The 16,755-nt window shown below is 48.6% G+C and overlaps 1 protein-coding gene across 7 annotated transcripts in view; it reads left to right on the top strand.

The window, feature by feature from the left end:
- LOC100954750 (F-actin-monooxygenase MICAL2) overlaps window positions 1-16,755 on the top strand; it is a 226,707-nt gene that overhangs the window by 120,754 nt on the left and 89,198 nt on the right. For all 7 annotated transcript variants that reach the window (XM_023516167.1, XM_023516250.1, XM_023516270.1 and 4 more), the window contains exons 16-17: window positions 5,247-5,315; window positions 8,668-8,817. In XM_023516167.1, coding sequence (XP_023371935.1) covers window positions 5,247-5,315; window positions 8,668-8,817 — 219 coding nt within the window. The remainder of the gene's footprint in view (window positions 1-5,246; window positions 5,316-8,667; window positions 8,818-16,755) is intronic.

Raw genomic sequence — 16,755 nt, forward strand, 5'->3', positions numbered from 1 at the left:
AAGAGTGCTGGCATCCCAGGCTGGGTGAGCATAGGGCCCTGGAGCAGCCCCTCCCGGCCCTGTGCTGTGCGGATGAATGCCAGGATGTCCTCTCTCCTCTCCTCTCCTCTGCCCAACCTCAGCCTGAGTTCAAAGCTGCTTTCCCGACTGGGAATGCAATTTGAAGTTAAGCAGACAAACACGTATTTAGGCCTAGCTGGGGATCCAACAGACGTTTGAACCTCTCAGAAAGCTCCTTTGCTTGCCTGAAAAGTGATAGTAATCACGCATACATCATCACGTTACTGCCAAGATGATGGGAGCCAGTACATGCAGCAGGTCTGAGCAGGTGGGAAGGGCTCCGTAAATGCTAGTCCCCTTCCTTTAGGAATACCCATTAAACAAAGATTCTTGTTTTCTGAAAGGATGAGTAAAACGATCTGCATTGAACACTTAGTTCTATACTGCAGCTGCTGTCCACTGTGTTGCTGGACCAAGGAGTCTATACCTGTCACTCAAGCCAATCAACAGAGAAGGGATGAGAGATCAGCAGTTCCACTTTTATTTACAGAAAAGCCAGTGATTCTGATTCCAGAGAGCAGCAGGGATACCTCTCCAAAGAGCTGCTCTGCCCTCTTCTTTCCCTTTGTTACCTTTTATTCTCACAGTAGAAGTAAATATCAGCAGTGTTATTACCCCTCACACAGATTCCCCCTCGTAGATTACAAAGGCACACAGTACCTTCCTATCTTAAAGTGTGGTTATATCTTCAAAGCATTTTTATTCTAGACTAAATTTATAGTTAGTCAACACTTCACTGGGTACTCAAAGTGCCTAGGTCCTTGAGCGGTACCATGGCGTCCAGCTCCCCAACTTATCTGTGATAGTTGGCCTTGGAAGTGAATAAACAATCTCCAGATGTCGTCGTGAAGGCTCATCCAGCCTTGTTCGGGCCTGGACAGCAGCGCCCTGCATGAGCTGGCCATGCAGGTGAACAGTGGCTGGTGACAACAGCACTTTCCTGCATGCACAGAGCCATCCTACATGTCTCATTTGCTTCCCAAGTCACCTTTAAAAGAAGGCTAGGATCACATACTCATGCCAGTTTGGGACTTGGACAAATTAAATTTTGATAAGTCAAATAGGCAGTAAATGTCAGAGCTAGAGCTAGACTTCCACTGTCACTAACAATAACATCACCAATTGTGCTTAATACTTGTATGGTAGCCCCACCTACCCACCCTTAGCCACTATTTCCGTTACCTGTGATCAACCACAGTCAGAAAACTTTAAGTGGAAAATTTCTGAAATAAACAATTCATAAGTTTTAAATCACATGCCATTCTGGGTACTATGATGAAATCTCACACTGTCCCACTCTGTCCTGCTTGAAACCTAAATCATCCCTTTGCCCAGTGTATCCACACTGTATGCACTGCCCACCCATCAATCACTTACCGTTGTTTCCCCCCAAATAAGACACTGTCTTATATTTATTTTTTTCTCAAGAAGACACACTAGGGCTTATTTTTAGGGGATGTCTTATTTTTATTAAGTATAATACAACAATTTACATTTATTCAAATACAGTTAAGTCATCTTCTGGAACCTGACAGGGGGAGCCGACCTTGGTGGTGGGGCTGTGATGCATGAACTTCTTTCACCTAGCCATTCTCACATGACCAATAGGATGGCCTGTGACCGTGGTTAACACATGTGCACCTGTGCAAGTGCCAACGGCTCAGAGAAAGGTGTGGCAGATAAAAGGTATTCCAGTCTTCCTTACTGCTCCCCACCGAAATGCATGACGTGGCTATGCAGATACATTGCATAGCCACGCCCATTACTAGGTCTTATTATCAGGGTAGGGCTTATATTTAACAAATGCATTGAAATCCTGGTAGGGCTTATTTTGGGGGTAGGTCTTATTTGGGGGGAACACGGTAGTAGCCAGCTCAGTTACCAGATCAGAAAACATAGTGTGTGTATATGTATTTGTGTATATATATGTGTGTGTGTGTGTATAGGGTTTAGTACTATCTGTGATTTCAGGCATCCACTGGAGGTCTTGGAATGTATCCTCTGAGGGATACTATATACTATGTGCACTGTATAGTTTAAGAAGTATTTTATGGCCAGGTGCAGAGGCTCATGCCTGTAGTCCTAGCACTCTGGGGGACCAAGGCAGGCAGAGCCCTTGAGCTTAGGAGTTTGAGACCAGCCTAAGCAAGAGCAAGACCCTGTCTCTACTAGAAATAGAAAAAGTTAGCTGGGCATTGTGGTAGGCACTGTAGTCTCAGCTACTCGGGAGGCTGAGGCTAGAGGATCTCCTGAACTCAGGAGTTTGAGGTTACTGGGAGCTATGACACCACCATACTCTAGCCTGGGCAACAAAGTCTCAAAAAAAGTTTTATGTTGGTGATTTCATTATTCTTTACAACAGCCTATGAACTAGACAATATAAGGTAAAAAAACTGAACTCGTAGTAGTTGGGTGATTTTCCTGAGGTTACACAGCTGGAAGTGATTAATACCAGAACTCAAACCCACGATTCCTTGAAGAAGGAGTTCTCTTACTAGTGTCACTGGCCATCTTCAATAGCAGCTGCCCAATTCAACCAGGCCATAGGCTACAATGCCCAACCTCTCTTCTTGTGACCCAGATCTTAATTTCTCCAGGGTTAGGCTATACCAGCTAACTAAATACATTTGTTTGCTTTGAGCTAACATCACATTAACTCAAACAGTAAGGGAACATGGTTATCTCATGCTGATCAAATAAGGTCAGACTGGCAGATATGTCTTTGACTTGTTTGATGGGGAAGCCAATTAGTTTAATCAATGCCTTTTGGTATATAGACTCTTTCAAATCATTGGGAAATCATGGTAAGAAAGTATTCTTAGGGCGAAAGATCTGGGAACATTAATAAAAAATAACTTATTTGTTTATTCTCATGCTCTCTCTTGAATGGGCATGATAAGAATTTTCTTTCTCTTTGTACTTTCAATTCTTTGTAGAGTACAATAGGGGCGAAGGAGATGGGGGTACTGAGGCAATTTTGGCTCCGAAATATAGATACCCAGGTAAGAAAAAATTAGATGAATCTTTAGGTCTGAATTTTTTTTTTTTATCCTTTTTGTTTTAACCAAGATCTTAGTTGAGAATCAATCCTAAATCCATTAGGAAGAGGAAAAGCCATTTGGGTATATGTGTTGCTAACCTTTCCATGTAGATTATACTTTATTATCCTGTGGGTCAGGGTGAGTCAGAACCGAGGTTACCCCCGTACACTTTCTCTATCCCCCCAAAGGACTGGAGTCTTCTTAGGAGCTGTTGGCTGGGTACTCTTCCCCCAGGAATGCCTTTTATAAGCCCACGGCTTCCGTGGCTGGTTCAGATATGTACAGGCTCAGATTGTGGATGGTTAAGCAGTCTCACCCTGGGCTACTGAGTACAAATGAGAGAGTAAAATGTGTTGTTCTTTGGAGGAAAAAGCCAAATCCTCCTTTAAGGTAGAAACAATCAACCAAACAACCCCCCCCCCCCCGAAAACCCTAATATTATGCATGGAGTGTTTGTGTTGGATAGGACGTTCTGTACTTTCACAGGCTCCATTCCCAAGCCTGGAGCTGAGGGCCCAGACAGGCCTAGCCTCCAAGACCCAACATTGTTGCAAATAAGGTCATCTGTTTCTCTTGGTGTTTGCCCAAGCCTTTGGCTTGAAATCATTTCCATTCACAGAATAATGATTTATTAGAAGCTGAGGAAAATGTTGAAGAGGAGGCAGGGCCCTTTGATCTGTTGTTTTGTACCTTCTGGGTCAAATTTTTGAACAAATATCAATGACTGAACTGTGGTTGATCTTGTTTTTGGAAAAACTGTTGCTGGTAAAGATGGGTAGGGGGCAAGGGTGATGGGGAGGGTCAGAGCCAGGGAAGCAGGTGCTTTCTGCTGGAGGCAGGGGACTTGGTGGATTGTGCACTGCGGCACCCATACTCTTTGTTTTGGAATAACCAGAAGGTGAAAGAATCCTCCTGTGACTGGGTAAATTAGGATCTATGGGGCTTACTGGGCTACTTGCCTAGGTTTGAGGTGAGCAGGTGGCTTGTAGCCCTTCCCACTGAGTCCAAAGTGTAGAAAGTTAGGATTTAAACTGGACCTGCCATAGCAGGCCCCTCTGATAGTGCAGGTGGCCCCTTACAGAAGGGACACATGGTCCTGAGAGAGCTAGCCCTTAGCGATGGCCCCAGAGGCTGGATGCTAGTCATAGAAATGTCTAACCTCAGAAAGGGATAGAGGAGCCCAGGTAGACCCTAGCCCACTGACGAGGTTAGGCTTGCCCACAGGGTACAGAGGAGATGTCAAGTTCAGCCCTAGCCTAGCCCATAGCATGACTTCAACTTCATAGTCCCACTAACTTATCTCTTAGAAGGGAAGCCTGACAATAGGCATGTCCTCGTTAGCCTTGCAGGGGTGATGCAATGGTTTGGGTAGAGCTGAGATCTGGGATTCAAATGTCCAGATTCAGGCAGCAGAGTGGACTGTAAGGGGCTATAGGGCAACATAATATACTGTCTATTGCAGGAGTCTTTGAGATGGAAGAAGGCATCATTTATAATTACGCTAGGGCGGAGGGAGCAGTTAATCAGAACTGCCCTGAGCAAACTGGGTTGTATGGTCACACTAGTCACCAAGCTTTATCTAATGCTTCTTTGAAATGAAAATATTGCTTATTAGTAGCTGTGATATGACTGGATTGCAGACTTAATTTGCCATCAAGTCCCTGGACAGCCTGTTTGGGCCTGAGAATCCCTTGGAGTGGAAACACCTTCTCGTAGCAGAATATCCCAAGGTGCACAGAGGCTCTAAGTAGTCACCACAGGGACCCCCTGCAGGAGTCAGCAAGCCTGGCTGTGACCTGGGGTGACTCACTCAACTGCTCTAAGCCCCAGGCCACACTGGAGAGGAGACTACCCTGTCACAGGGACACCTTGGCTGTGGGATGGAATTCCCACCCCTTCTGACTGAACCCTTGGCTCCCCAGTTAGAGAAAGGTTCCCTCTACCATGCCTGAACAAAACTCTGCAACAGCACTGGTCACAGTGCAAGGTAGCTCATTACCATGATTGCCTGTAGACTAGCAGCAGTTTGCAGCAAGAATACATCCGTAGTGCCACCTCAGGGCCAGCTCCATAGCCTCTGGGATCTCAGTGGGGCTGAAGCCCTTGCCAGCCCCTGAACTCACAGTCCTTTCTCATCCATTGCAGGTGGATGGCCAAATCGGAGACAGTGACCTGAACAAACGAAGGCGGAAAGGCTTCAGTAACCCGGAAGAGGTTTGTGAGCACAGTGTCAGTTCAAACAGAGGCTGTTTCCTGACTACCAGTGGCCACGAGCCTGCCTGACCAGGGCAGCAGCCCTGGCCCTCTTCCTGTCCTCTCTCATGAACCGCTGTGTTCCAAGCTTAGCTTGAGGGAAAAATATTCTGGATTCTGGTCCTCACTTCACTAACTTTGAGAAACACAAAGTTAACTTTGTGTAACTTTGAGAAACACAACCCCGCTGGGTGTGGGTCATATCTCTAAAATGCAATCATGACTCTTCACAGGATTTTTAAAGATTAATAAGATGATGTGCATAACATGCTGAGCATGCTGTCACAAATGTTAATAAATATGTAATCGCTATGAATAGTAAGTAGTAAAGAGGCACCAGCAATCCCCCTTTTCTCCCAGACCTTGTTTGTATTCTTTTATGTATTCTGTGCTTTTAGTCTTCAAAGCAAATGTCCTTCTACCCACAAGTGCCACCTTCTGGTGATAGTATAAAATTACAGGCTATTCTGTCAAAGAACATTAATCTCTAACCTGCTTCTGAAGAATCAATCCCTAGAAAAACAGTATCAGTTCCTGTTCCCCAGGCAACTCTTTAAAGACAACTGAGATACATGGATCATTATAAATGTTTTAAGATCACAAAAGTCAAGCTATATAAAAGCCACATGGACGTAAATAAATGAAGCATCCCCCGCCCACAACATAGACAAGCCAAGCAAGTTGAAACTTGCATGGGCCAATCAGGAAAGACCCTGTTGACTGTGCTTCTTGGAAGTGAAATAATGGACCATGACACAGTCTGTCTCAAAACTTTCGTAGTGACCTATGTATACATTTTATTTTTTTTAAAGCCATTCTAATTCCACAGGTATGCATATTGCCAACAAAGTAAGATGCTTTAAGGTGCTGTCAAAATGAGGACTTAGAACCATGTAGGACAATCTATATGATATATCAATACCTGACATACAGGACTCAGAAGAGGCTTTTTCTATTTCACACGGACGAGGAGGTTTTATTGCTCTACATTCATAATACACACTGTTCACGTCTGACTTGCTCCACCTTACGACAGTGAACTTTATAACAAATACAATGAACAGAACCATGCGACCTACCTGGGGGAGGGCAGCTGCCTATCAGCCCATCTCCTGGGACGCTCCAAGGGAAACTGATAAGGGAAACCCGGAGCTCCATTCATATCTTAAAATGTGAAAAACTCTGCTCTATCTAATGAGTACAAATCACCCTTGTCTGAACATTTTCCCAGAACTTCTTTGGGCGATTTCTTCAAGAACTGTTGCTTCCCTACCTGTTCACTGTGGAGTGAGCAAGAAGCAGCAAATAGGGAGAGAGTTCAGAGGAGGAAGCAGAGGCTGCCTAACAGGGCTGGAGGCACGTTCTGTGTCCCGGGCTCTGGTGTTGCCTTTCACCCTCCGTGCCTGCCCCTGGCTCCTTTCTCCTCCCAGGATGCCCCCTTTAGGTACACTGGGTCTCAGATGAATGTCTTTTCCTCCCTTTCATCTTTGGCTTACTTGAGGGGTTTTTGTGCCATTTCTGTTGTTGGTGGTACGGGAGGTACAGCGGAAAGAAACCTGGTTCACATCTGCCCCTTCTGAGATTGCCAGGGACTGTTTTCTGGGGCAACAGTCTTGCTTAAAGTCAGCTTGAATAAAGCAGTAATTCTTTCTAAATTCGTGCTACTCAAAAGCAGGGTCCAAGATCCAGCAACATCAGCATCACCTGGGAGCCTATTAGAAACGCAGATTCTCAGGACTCACCCCAGACCTCCTAAAATCTGCTATTGAAGATTGATTCACATGCACAGTAATATCTGAAAGGGCCAGCCTCTGTGGCCCAGTGTCCTGGCTGGCTTTGGTCTTGCACAAACACTGATCACCCCAGGAAACATGCCCCTTTTCTCATTCAGGCCCACGTTACATTACCTTTCACTTTGAAGCCGGCAGTGCCCTGTTAGTTTGTGTTTGTCTGACACTTCAGAGGGGCTGTGCATACAAGGTTTCCTGGGGGTGCTACTCTTAGGGCTCTTTTCTTTTAAAAATTGACGGTAGTTGGCCTCTTCCCATAAGTTTCTTCTGAGTGAACACTTGTTGGCTTGAGAATGCCTATTTCTGTGAGGGAGATTCATGATATCCTTGAGAAACTGGCTGCCCATTTGGCGTGGCAACACCGTTTATACTTCTGAGGTCTATGGGAGAAGAATCCACAGTCAGGAAAACAGACATACTTATAGAACACTGGCAGTTGTCACAGGTTTTACTGTTAGCAGGTGAGCTGGGGAAGTCTCATATGGAACTCTATTTTATAAAACAGCATCAAAGACTATACCTTATAAGTCAGATTCCTATCACACACCCTGCTGTGATAGAAGGAGAGGCCTCTTCACCTCTATGGTCGCCTTCCCCCCAAATACATAACCCTGGTCTAATCATAAGAATGCATTAGAGCAACAGAGATTGGGGGACTTTCCATAAAATAGCTGCCCCGTATCCTCCAAAGGTCATAAAAGACAAAGTAAGATGGAGACTAAGGAAACATGATAATTAAATGCGGGGTGGGATTCTGGATTGAATCCTGGGGTGGGGGGGAGGGAAGGATGTTAGTGGAAAAACTGGTGCAATTTGAATAAAGTCTATAACTTAGTTAATAGGATTGTGCCAGTGTTAATTTCTGAGCTATGATAGCAGTACCATGATTATGCCAGATGTTAACATTGGGGGCCGCTGGGGGAGGGTGTACAGGAGTAATCTGTGCTATCTTTGCAACTTTTGTGTAAACCTAAAATTACTTCTAAATTAAAAGGGTTTTAGAAAAGCAAAAACAGAGCAGAACTGGGTGAAGTAGGGGGTAGAGAGGAGAAAGAAGCCCAGAGCCTGTGCCTTGCCTGAGGGACACCCCTCCCGCTTCCTTCACCCCCACATTCTTCACCTCTTTGAAGCCACAGGATGTATTTTAAAAACGATTTTGGTCAACACTTCGTTATTATATTCGGTTTTTTCAATCCCCATGTGAAGTGGATGACTGTTTCCATTTACAGATGAGGAAACGTCAGAGAAGTTAAATATCCAAGGTCACAGGCGGGGAAGTGAGTCAGGACTCACACCCTGTCTGGCTCCCAGTTCTAACTGTGCCCATCCTTTGGACGCACATGTCCTGTGAACATTTTCTCTGCAGAGTGGCCGCCCTACTTCCTCAGGCCATGGAGGGAGTCATTCTTCAGCAAACTAGTCGCAAGCCCTGAGTCCTTGTCCCCCGCTCTGAGTCTTCATCCCCCTCCCTGACATCTGGGTTCCAGGATCCAGCCACCAATGTATTGTTTTGACCTTTGCAGCCTTCAACCTTTTCTACCTGTAGCTTGGACTCCAACCAGGAGGGCAGCAGCAGTAGGGAAGGTGGAAATCAGAACAAAGTCAAGTCCATGGCAAACCAGCTGCTGGCCAAGTTTGAGGAGAACACTCGGAACCCCTCGCTCCTGAAGCAGGTGAGTCATGCGAAGTGCTCCCTGGACCTGCCTTCTTGGTGATCAGAACCTGCCGAAGTCAGCGGAAGGTTCAGGCTAGTGACTGATTTCAGATACTCCAGGCAGGCCTGGGTAAAATGAGTCTCAGGCTTCTTCTAGGTCTGGGGTCAGCAGTCTTCTCTGTAAGAGGCCAGATAGCAAATTCCTTATACTTTGGACGTCATACTCTCTCCATTACAAGTATGTAGCTCTGCCATCGTAGCACAAAAGCACCACAGACAATACCTAAACAAACGAGCACAGCTGTGTCCCAATAAAATTTTATCTACAAAAACAGACTTGGCCCACAAGCCATAGTTGGCTGGTGCCTGTTCTGCATTAAACTCATCCCTTCCCTAACTTAGTTTTACTTCCCAACCATGACTTGGTTCACAGCCAGTTTTGAGGTAGTACAGCTTGGGGGAGCTTTTGAGGTGTTGGCTACCTGGGAGGATCCAGCCTAAGTCCCTGGTGAGAAGACCCATCCAGCCCAGAGGGGATGAATCTGAGATGTGGTTTGGGCTGCAGACTTCTGACTCTGCTCAGAGGTCTGTGCCCCGTGGTTCATTCACTTACTCCTCTGAATCTCCTTTGGAACGCTGTTGTCACATTACAAAAGCTTGGAAAAGGGGCTTTGGTTATTCAGTAGAGAATACCTGTCACATGACAGAATCAGGCTCCTTTCAGGAGGACAGACTCTTGATTAATTGGTATTAGAGGCCATCATAGCCATTTCCACGATCTCAACCTAGACCCTACCACTCCTGACTAACTGACCTTCCCCAGAAAGTGAAGTGCTTTTATTACAAGGAGGCCATTTTCTGAGACTTATAATTGTCCAAAAATTTTCTGAATTGTGCCTTCGTGGAGGCTTGGCCTCATAGTCCCAGAGTGTAAATGAGGGTTCTGTTCCCCCTGAAGCACAGGAACATTCCGGTCCCAGGCTGGCTATTCTGGCCTGGTCCAGGCTCTGGCAGTGCCCGTGCAGGGCCTGGTGTCTGAGCCAAAAGCAGGGCCGTCCTGGGATTCACACATTGTCCGAGAGGAGGAGAGGCTAAGACTTGCTGTTCACATGGACAGAGGGCCAGGGCTCGCGTTTCCCAGCTGGGCCCAGCGCCCTCTCTGCTTGCACTCTGCATCTCCCTGCTTCCCTCCTCTCCTCCTTCTAAGCGTCTCAATCTGACTCACCTTTTCCTTCATATCTCCTGTGGCTGCTTTTTCGGACTCACCCTTCTCCCAGGAGCGCCGTGTCTCAGGGATAGGTAAGCCGGTCCTGTGCTCTTCCTCTGACCCTCCTGTCCACTCTCGCAGCCCCAAACCGCAGGAGCCCACACCCAGCCCATCACCTCCTCTGAAAAGGCAGGTAGGGCTCTTTCTGGTGGCTGTTGTTTTAGTGACACCAAGGGTGGGCTGTAGTCCAGAGGGGTGGTGTCAGTGGGTCTCCCACACCCCAAATAGGGCTGATGGCACATGTGTAGGAAAGCAGACACACGTGAGATCACCACTCTTATAGGTAAGAATAACCAAGAATGCAGCCTTGGGAAATACTTCCTACAGGGCCCTCAGCCAGTGAGAAGCATCACGAATGACAAACTACCATGCTCTTGATGCTATTACTTGGGGGAAACCAAACTGTGACACAGGGTCTTTTGTGTGATGCCCTAAAGCTTTATTTGCAGACCTTTTGAATGGGCTGATTTCCAAGTCAGTGAAAAGGTGATGTTGGAATGGGCTCCGTTGGCCACTTGAAGGGGTGAAGCTGGGGTTCAGGGATGCCCTTACTGGTGCCAGAGTGGCTGTGGACCTGCACAGTGGGTGGAGAGGCAGCTGGCAGCCACGCTCTGTGGCTCGCTCCAGCAAGCATCTCTGGGTTTGGTATTTGACCACAATCACTATTACTGACCACAAATTTCAAAGACACCTGGTCAGCGTTAGAAATTGAGTTGCTTCCGGGTGGTAGAGGTCGAGTAAGGTGAGTGTTTATATAAGACATCGATTTTGTGTCTGTGTGCATCACCAGAGAAGCTTTTTAAAAAATGTCAGCATCTCATGCCCAGTCCAGAACAATCAAAACAGAATCTCTGGGCACTGGGCCCAGACTTGGGTCTGTTTTAAAAGTACCCTAGATGATTTTGGTGTGGAGCTAGGATTGAGCACAGGGTTGGACAGGTTTTGATTCAGGGGAGCTGGAGTGAGGCCCCAGACTGTGTGCTATTAACAAGGATGCCAAGCGATATGGATGCAGGTGCTGGGAAGTCAACACCTGAGGCGAGGCTGAAATCTTTCCTAGGGTGGCACCTGCTGTGCCCTTAGCCTCTGGTCCTCATGGGAGATTCCTCACAGTGGAGGTCTATGAAAGGGCCGCAATACAGAAGGAAGCCTAACTTTCCCTCTCTCCCAGTTCCCCCCTGTGGTTGTGACGGGGCACGTGCTCAGAGAGCTCAAGCAAGTGTCTGCAGGTGGTGAGTGCCCGAGCAGGCCCTGGAGAGCCAGAGCCAAGTCTGACCTGCAGCTGGGCAGGCCAGAGAATCTTGCTGCCCTGTCCCCGCCCTGCCAGGGGACACAGGCCCTTTCTGGAGTGCTGCGGCGGCTGCAACAAGTGGAGGAAAAGATTCTCCAGGTGAAAGCCTCGCTTTCTGCCCTGTCCTTCTCTGTGTCTCAGTGGCTTCCTTTCTCCTCTCCCCTCCCGCCCACTCCCTATCTCCTGTCCTGCCGTGGGTGGGGGCCTGCCAAGCCCCCGTGACGGCCTCTGTCACTGTCTTGTCTTTTCTTTCTCCTTTCTCGTCTTGATTGCAGAAGAGGGCGCAGAACTTGGCCAATAGGGAATTTCACAAAAAGAACATTAAGGAGAAGGCGGCCCACCTCGCTTCCATGTTTGGACAAGGGGATTTCCCGCAGGTAAACACAGGGAGCTTTCAGATTCCCCAGGAACCCAAAGGTCGGACACTCAGCCAGATGACCATGAGTCAGTCTCTGGAGCTTGATTTTTTTTCTTCCTCCTCCTCTTATAGCATGAGGGGCTATTCATCTTTCAAGCCACTAAAGAATCTTAGCTGGCCTCTAAAAAAGGTCCGAATGAGAAGATTCCAACTATGTAGATACATCATCACAAAGGGAAGACCTAGGCAGGAATGTACACTCAGGTCAATGGAAAACATAACCAAAGAGAAACATGTCCTATCAGGACCTTGACCGTTTCTGAGTAGGTGCTGAGCTTCCTAGTGGTCAACACGAAGAGGGAACCCCACTCAGTTGCCAGAATCACAGTGCCTTTAAGGTGAACGCAAACCAGTTGATATTTGGGGGCACAGTGGAGAAATCGCCCTGTGTCTCTGAATGATGACGTCAGCCACATGCTGTGACCCTGCGTTCTGCTGCCCCAGAGGCCATGCCAAGCCAAGAACAACGACTTTGCCTTGGAATAGAAAGAATAGTCCCCTCCAAGCCAGTTACTTAATTGGAAATTTGCTGGCTAAGAAGAGCATGTGTTCACAGAGAGATGAGAGCATCAAAAATGAGATCCCACAGGCGGGTAGGGGTACGTGCGAAATCCTCTCTCACTTTTGGCAAACCTGTCTCTAGAATGTACCTCCTCTGCTGCTTTTGCTCAGCCTCCTCCACGCCTGTGTCCTCTGCTACTTGGCGGCATCCTTGACATGGGAAGGACACTTCCACTTAGTTCATTTTTAGGGTTCCGTGTGGCTGTCCTTTTTAGGGCTCCCGCTGTGGCCATCTGCCCCAGAGCAGCCCCGGTTCTCCTTTCCTAAGCTGGCAGCTGCTACTTCATACCAAGCCCCAGAGCGAGGGCTTCAGGAATTAGCGCTGGTGTCTGGGAGGATGTAGGCAGGAACAGATTGGCTCTGTGCAAGCCGTTTTGTGTGACAAGGGAACTGGAATAGTTATAGCAGAATGCAGTGTGACCAGGAGCCAGATAATCCTGCTTGGCTCCAAAGACAGAGTTTCCATGTTGTCCTGAGACACAAGCCTCCATGTCCCCCACCCTCTTGAGTGCCCTGGCACGGGACTGCTTCCCCGAGGGCGCATCACTCCACGTGCCCCTGGGATAATCCCACTTTCTTCTGTTTCTGTTCTGTGCAGAATAAACTCCTCTCTAAAGGCCTGTCTCATACTCATCCTCCGTCTTCTCCCTCTTGCCTTCCGTCTCCTGATCCAGCTGCTCCTTCCTCTCCGGCGACTGTTGACTCTGCCTCCCTTTCCAGAAAGGTAGTTGTCCTGAATAATTTGCTTCCCCCCTCCCTGCATGTTCTGAGACGTTCTCATGCTCTGCTTGACCTGCATCGACAAACATCTAAAGCCTGGCTTGGCTGGGATGAACATTTGCAAGATATTTTACGATGGTGCTGGATTCATTTTTGGTTTTGTGTCTGAGCACAGCAGAACAGACAAGGCCCCCGAACTTGCCAGACGGTGCTCATTCATTCAGCAGGCACTTAGGCGCTTAGCGGGTACCCAGAGCATGCCAGCCACTGCGCCAGATGCTAAGAAAACAAAGAGGAGGACGCTGCAGCTCCCACGCTGCAATGGAGATGGGAAACAGCACGTCGGCATAGAAATAAGCGCCATTTTTACTACCTAAAATTCCCACTATTTGGCTGGTTTGGGCCTAACAAAATGGCAGTTGCACATGGCAAACCTAATCCCATACTATGCATTAATTCCTTAGTTGGGTAAAGGGCAAGGTGGTAGGAACAGATTGGAGAGAAACCTGGGGAGGAGTGACAGAGGAGGTACCGTGGGAGCGGAGTGTTGAAAGTTACGTGGGAGGATTTTGCCAGAGAGACGTGTAGGGCGAGGGTGTTGGAGAAAGGGGCTGGCGTGGGCAGAGGCAGGCAGGCAGGGCGGGCGCAATGTGGAAAGGAGAATGTCTGGGTGTGACTTGAACTTGAGGATAAAAGCATCTGTGGGGGTGTGGAGAGTGAAAAGTGAGACCACTCTGTGTGTAGAGGAATTTCATTTTATCCTCTGGACTACAGTAAGCCCCCCCAGGGTCCACTCCATGTCCTGGAAGGATGACCCAGGTTGCGGTGCAGAGCTGGGCTTGGAGGAAGCGGGGAGGCAGGAAGCTCATTTAGGTTAAGTACACAATGAAGTGCAGTGTGGATGCTGATTTAATTCGGGCTTTAGGGCTTTTCTTGTTTTCTGCTTGTCCTCCTGTCACCTCCTGTGCTGAGAACAATAGCAGGCTGGGGCACGAGAGGGCACGTCTCTTCGGAGAAACGTGGCCTCTGGAATGAACAACTCTAGAAAGGAACATGAAGCCCACTTGTTCAGCTGTGGTGTATGAAGTAGGCGTGGTGTCTTGGCCCTGCTGGGACCATGCTCCTCTGAACACATCCCGTCTCTCTGGCTCCTGCTGAGGCTGGATGTGCTGTGCTGTGTCCCCTGCTAGTGGGACTGCAGTTTGCTCCCTTGCTATTAGGCTGATGCACAAACCTGCCCATGCTGTTACATTAGTGAAAAATCAGAAGCTGCCTCTTGGTATATAACTGGGCCCACCCTCATTGGCCCCTACCTCTGTAGGGAGAAGTATGTGGGTAGGGTCCCCAGGAAAGCAGCAAGGAATCTCACCAAACCCACCTCTCCAAGGCCACCCCTGGTGTCAGGAGCATCCCCAGAAGGGCAATGGGAAAAAACTCTTTCCAATCTTCAGTGCCGCTGAAAATAGTCATAGTACAATATCAAGACACCTAGCATCCTGTTCCAGGCCAGCTACGGGTCAGCTGTTTGACCCAAAGTCACCTGACCTACCTGGCCTTTGTTTTTCTCCCCAGTAGGAAAATAGTCCCTGGGTTACATTACAGCGAGTTGCATGGTTGGAGGCCTTTTGGTCATCATCCTCACCGAGGGTCCAGGATAGTCTTTTTGCCCAGCTAGGGACAGGATTCCCCTTACCCTGGGGGAATTTCTGCTGTGGAAAAAGGTCATCAGCACCCTTGGTGGGATGACGGGAGGGATGAGGGCCTTGTGTTCCTGGCTGGTCCGTAGGACCCACACCTGCTTCTCTCTGGTTCAGCCCCCTCCTGCTGCCTGGGGCATCAAGGTGGAGCCAGGCAAGGCCTTCTCCCGTCCCTGCCCCTCTTCCATCTTTAGGAAGCCCTGACTTAGTCACTGCTTGCTCAGAGTTGAGGGCTAAGTTGGGGCAAGAAAAGCCACCACACTTCCCAAGGCCCCTGACTCGGTTTCCTTCTAAGCAAGGGCAGGAGGAAGCCTGCTGGGGACACGTGGGCTGCTGGGCCTGACAGAGGCACTTCTTGCCAATAAGCATGTCCCAGTCACATCATGACCACACCCCACCCAGGCCCCTGGCTGTGTCTCCATCAGGCTCTTCATGCAGCTTTAAACCATTGTCACTCATTAAGCCAAGATTTATTGCATGACAACTCAGCATCAGGCACTTCTGGCTCTTGGGATATACATTAGGGAAGAAGAGTGACAGTCCTGCCCTACTGAGGCTTACATTCTAGTAGGAGGAAGTAAACAGTCAACGATAGCATGCACAGAAGTAAGTAAAATACGCATTAGAAGGCAAGGCAATACTTCCTAGGAAAAACTTAGAGCTGGTGGCAGGGCCCTGCAGTGTAGAAAGGGTAGCTTTTGTCTATGGGGTTGACCAGGAGCAGAGCCACAGGTAAGAAGGCAAAGGCTCGGTGTCCTGGCTCCCAGCCCAGTGCTCTCTCCTCTCTGTCAGAGGCCCAGGTGCAGCAAGTGGCTTGGAATGGGCCTGGCTTTGGGAGAGCCAACCCCGGATCCTTGGGCTGCCACCTCTGTGGCTTTGTTCCTGTGGCTCCCAGGTTGTGGTAGGACAATCACCCCCTGTTTCTCAATCTTGTCTCCCAAGCCAGGCTTGGCCATCAAATGGTGGTGTAATCAGCCATTTTCACAGCTTCCAGGGTATGAAGTACAGGCTAATGTGCCTTTCATAGAATGGCTGGGAAGGCTTAGGGAACTCTTAGAGGGGCCACCACTGGACACTTGCACGGTCACTTCACTTCTCTGTGCCTTAGTTTCTCTAAGTGCCTACCCTTGCAGGCCCCTCAGGTCTCACTGGGAGTCCACTGGCAGTGAGAGAGGGAATGGTGCGTCTCCAGTTCAAGCCTCACCCCTCAACCCCACATTTCCTCCCTCCTCAACCCCCCTCCCACCACCACTGGTTCAACACTGGACTTTGCACATACAGAGTCTGGCAGAAACACAGCCTCCTCTGAGAAGAGAACTGGCTGCTCCCTTAAAGTAGGTGATGACAGTGACACACAGCTTTATTCTGTCCTACTGGGATTTAGGGAGTCTCCCGCAGAGAGAGCTGAGGCCTTAATGCTTCTTCCAAACAGACCATGGGCTGCTCTATCTGCCCAGTGGCCCAAATTTGCCTCAATTCAAGGGAGACGGGGTTGGGGGAATGCACTTGGAAACCAATGCTTAGTCCTTGGCAGTGTCCTGGTGGGTGGGGTGTGTCTGCTCCTGCCCTAGAGCCCTGCTGGCCAATTCTGAGGATCTGGGAGTAATGACCTCCTCATGGGAACAGACTCAAAACAAGTGTATTAAAAGAAGCATGTGTTAGTCACAGGGATGCAGGCCTGAGTCACCGACTCCAGGACAGGTACCCAGGGCTCTGCCTTCACTCACTCACTCACACTCTCACTCACATTCTCCTTTTAAATTCAGAGTGTGGCCCCACCAGCTCAGAGTCTTGTGGCCCTCCTGCTCAGATCCTAGCCAGGATCTGTCTTTCAAGGCTGTGGACTATGCGATCCAGGCCCCATCTGAAGTCCCCAACACCATTTTTCTTTTTTTTTTTTTTTTTTTTTTTTTTTTTGGCTGGGGGCTGGGTTTGAACCTACCACCTCTGCATATGGGGACAGCGCCCTATTCCTTTAAGCCAACAGCATCAACACCCCCCCC

This window comes from Otolemur garnettii, unplaced genomic scaffold, assembly GCF_000181295.1.
Source record: "Otolemur garnettii isolate 467f Iridium unplaced genomic scaffold, OtoGar3 scaffold00001, whole genome shotgun sequence".
In the NCBI taxonomy this organism is placed as follows: Eukaryota; Metazoa; Chordata; class Mammalia; order Primates; family Galagidae; genus Otolemur; species Otolemur garnettii.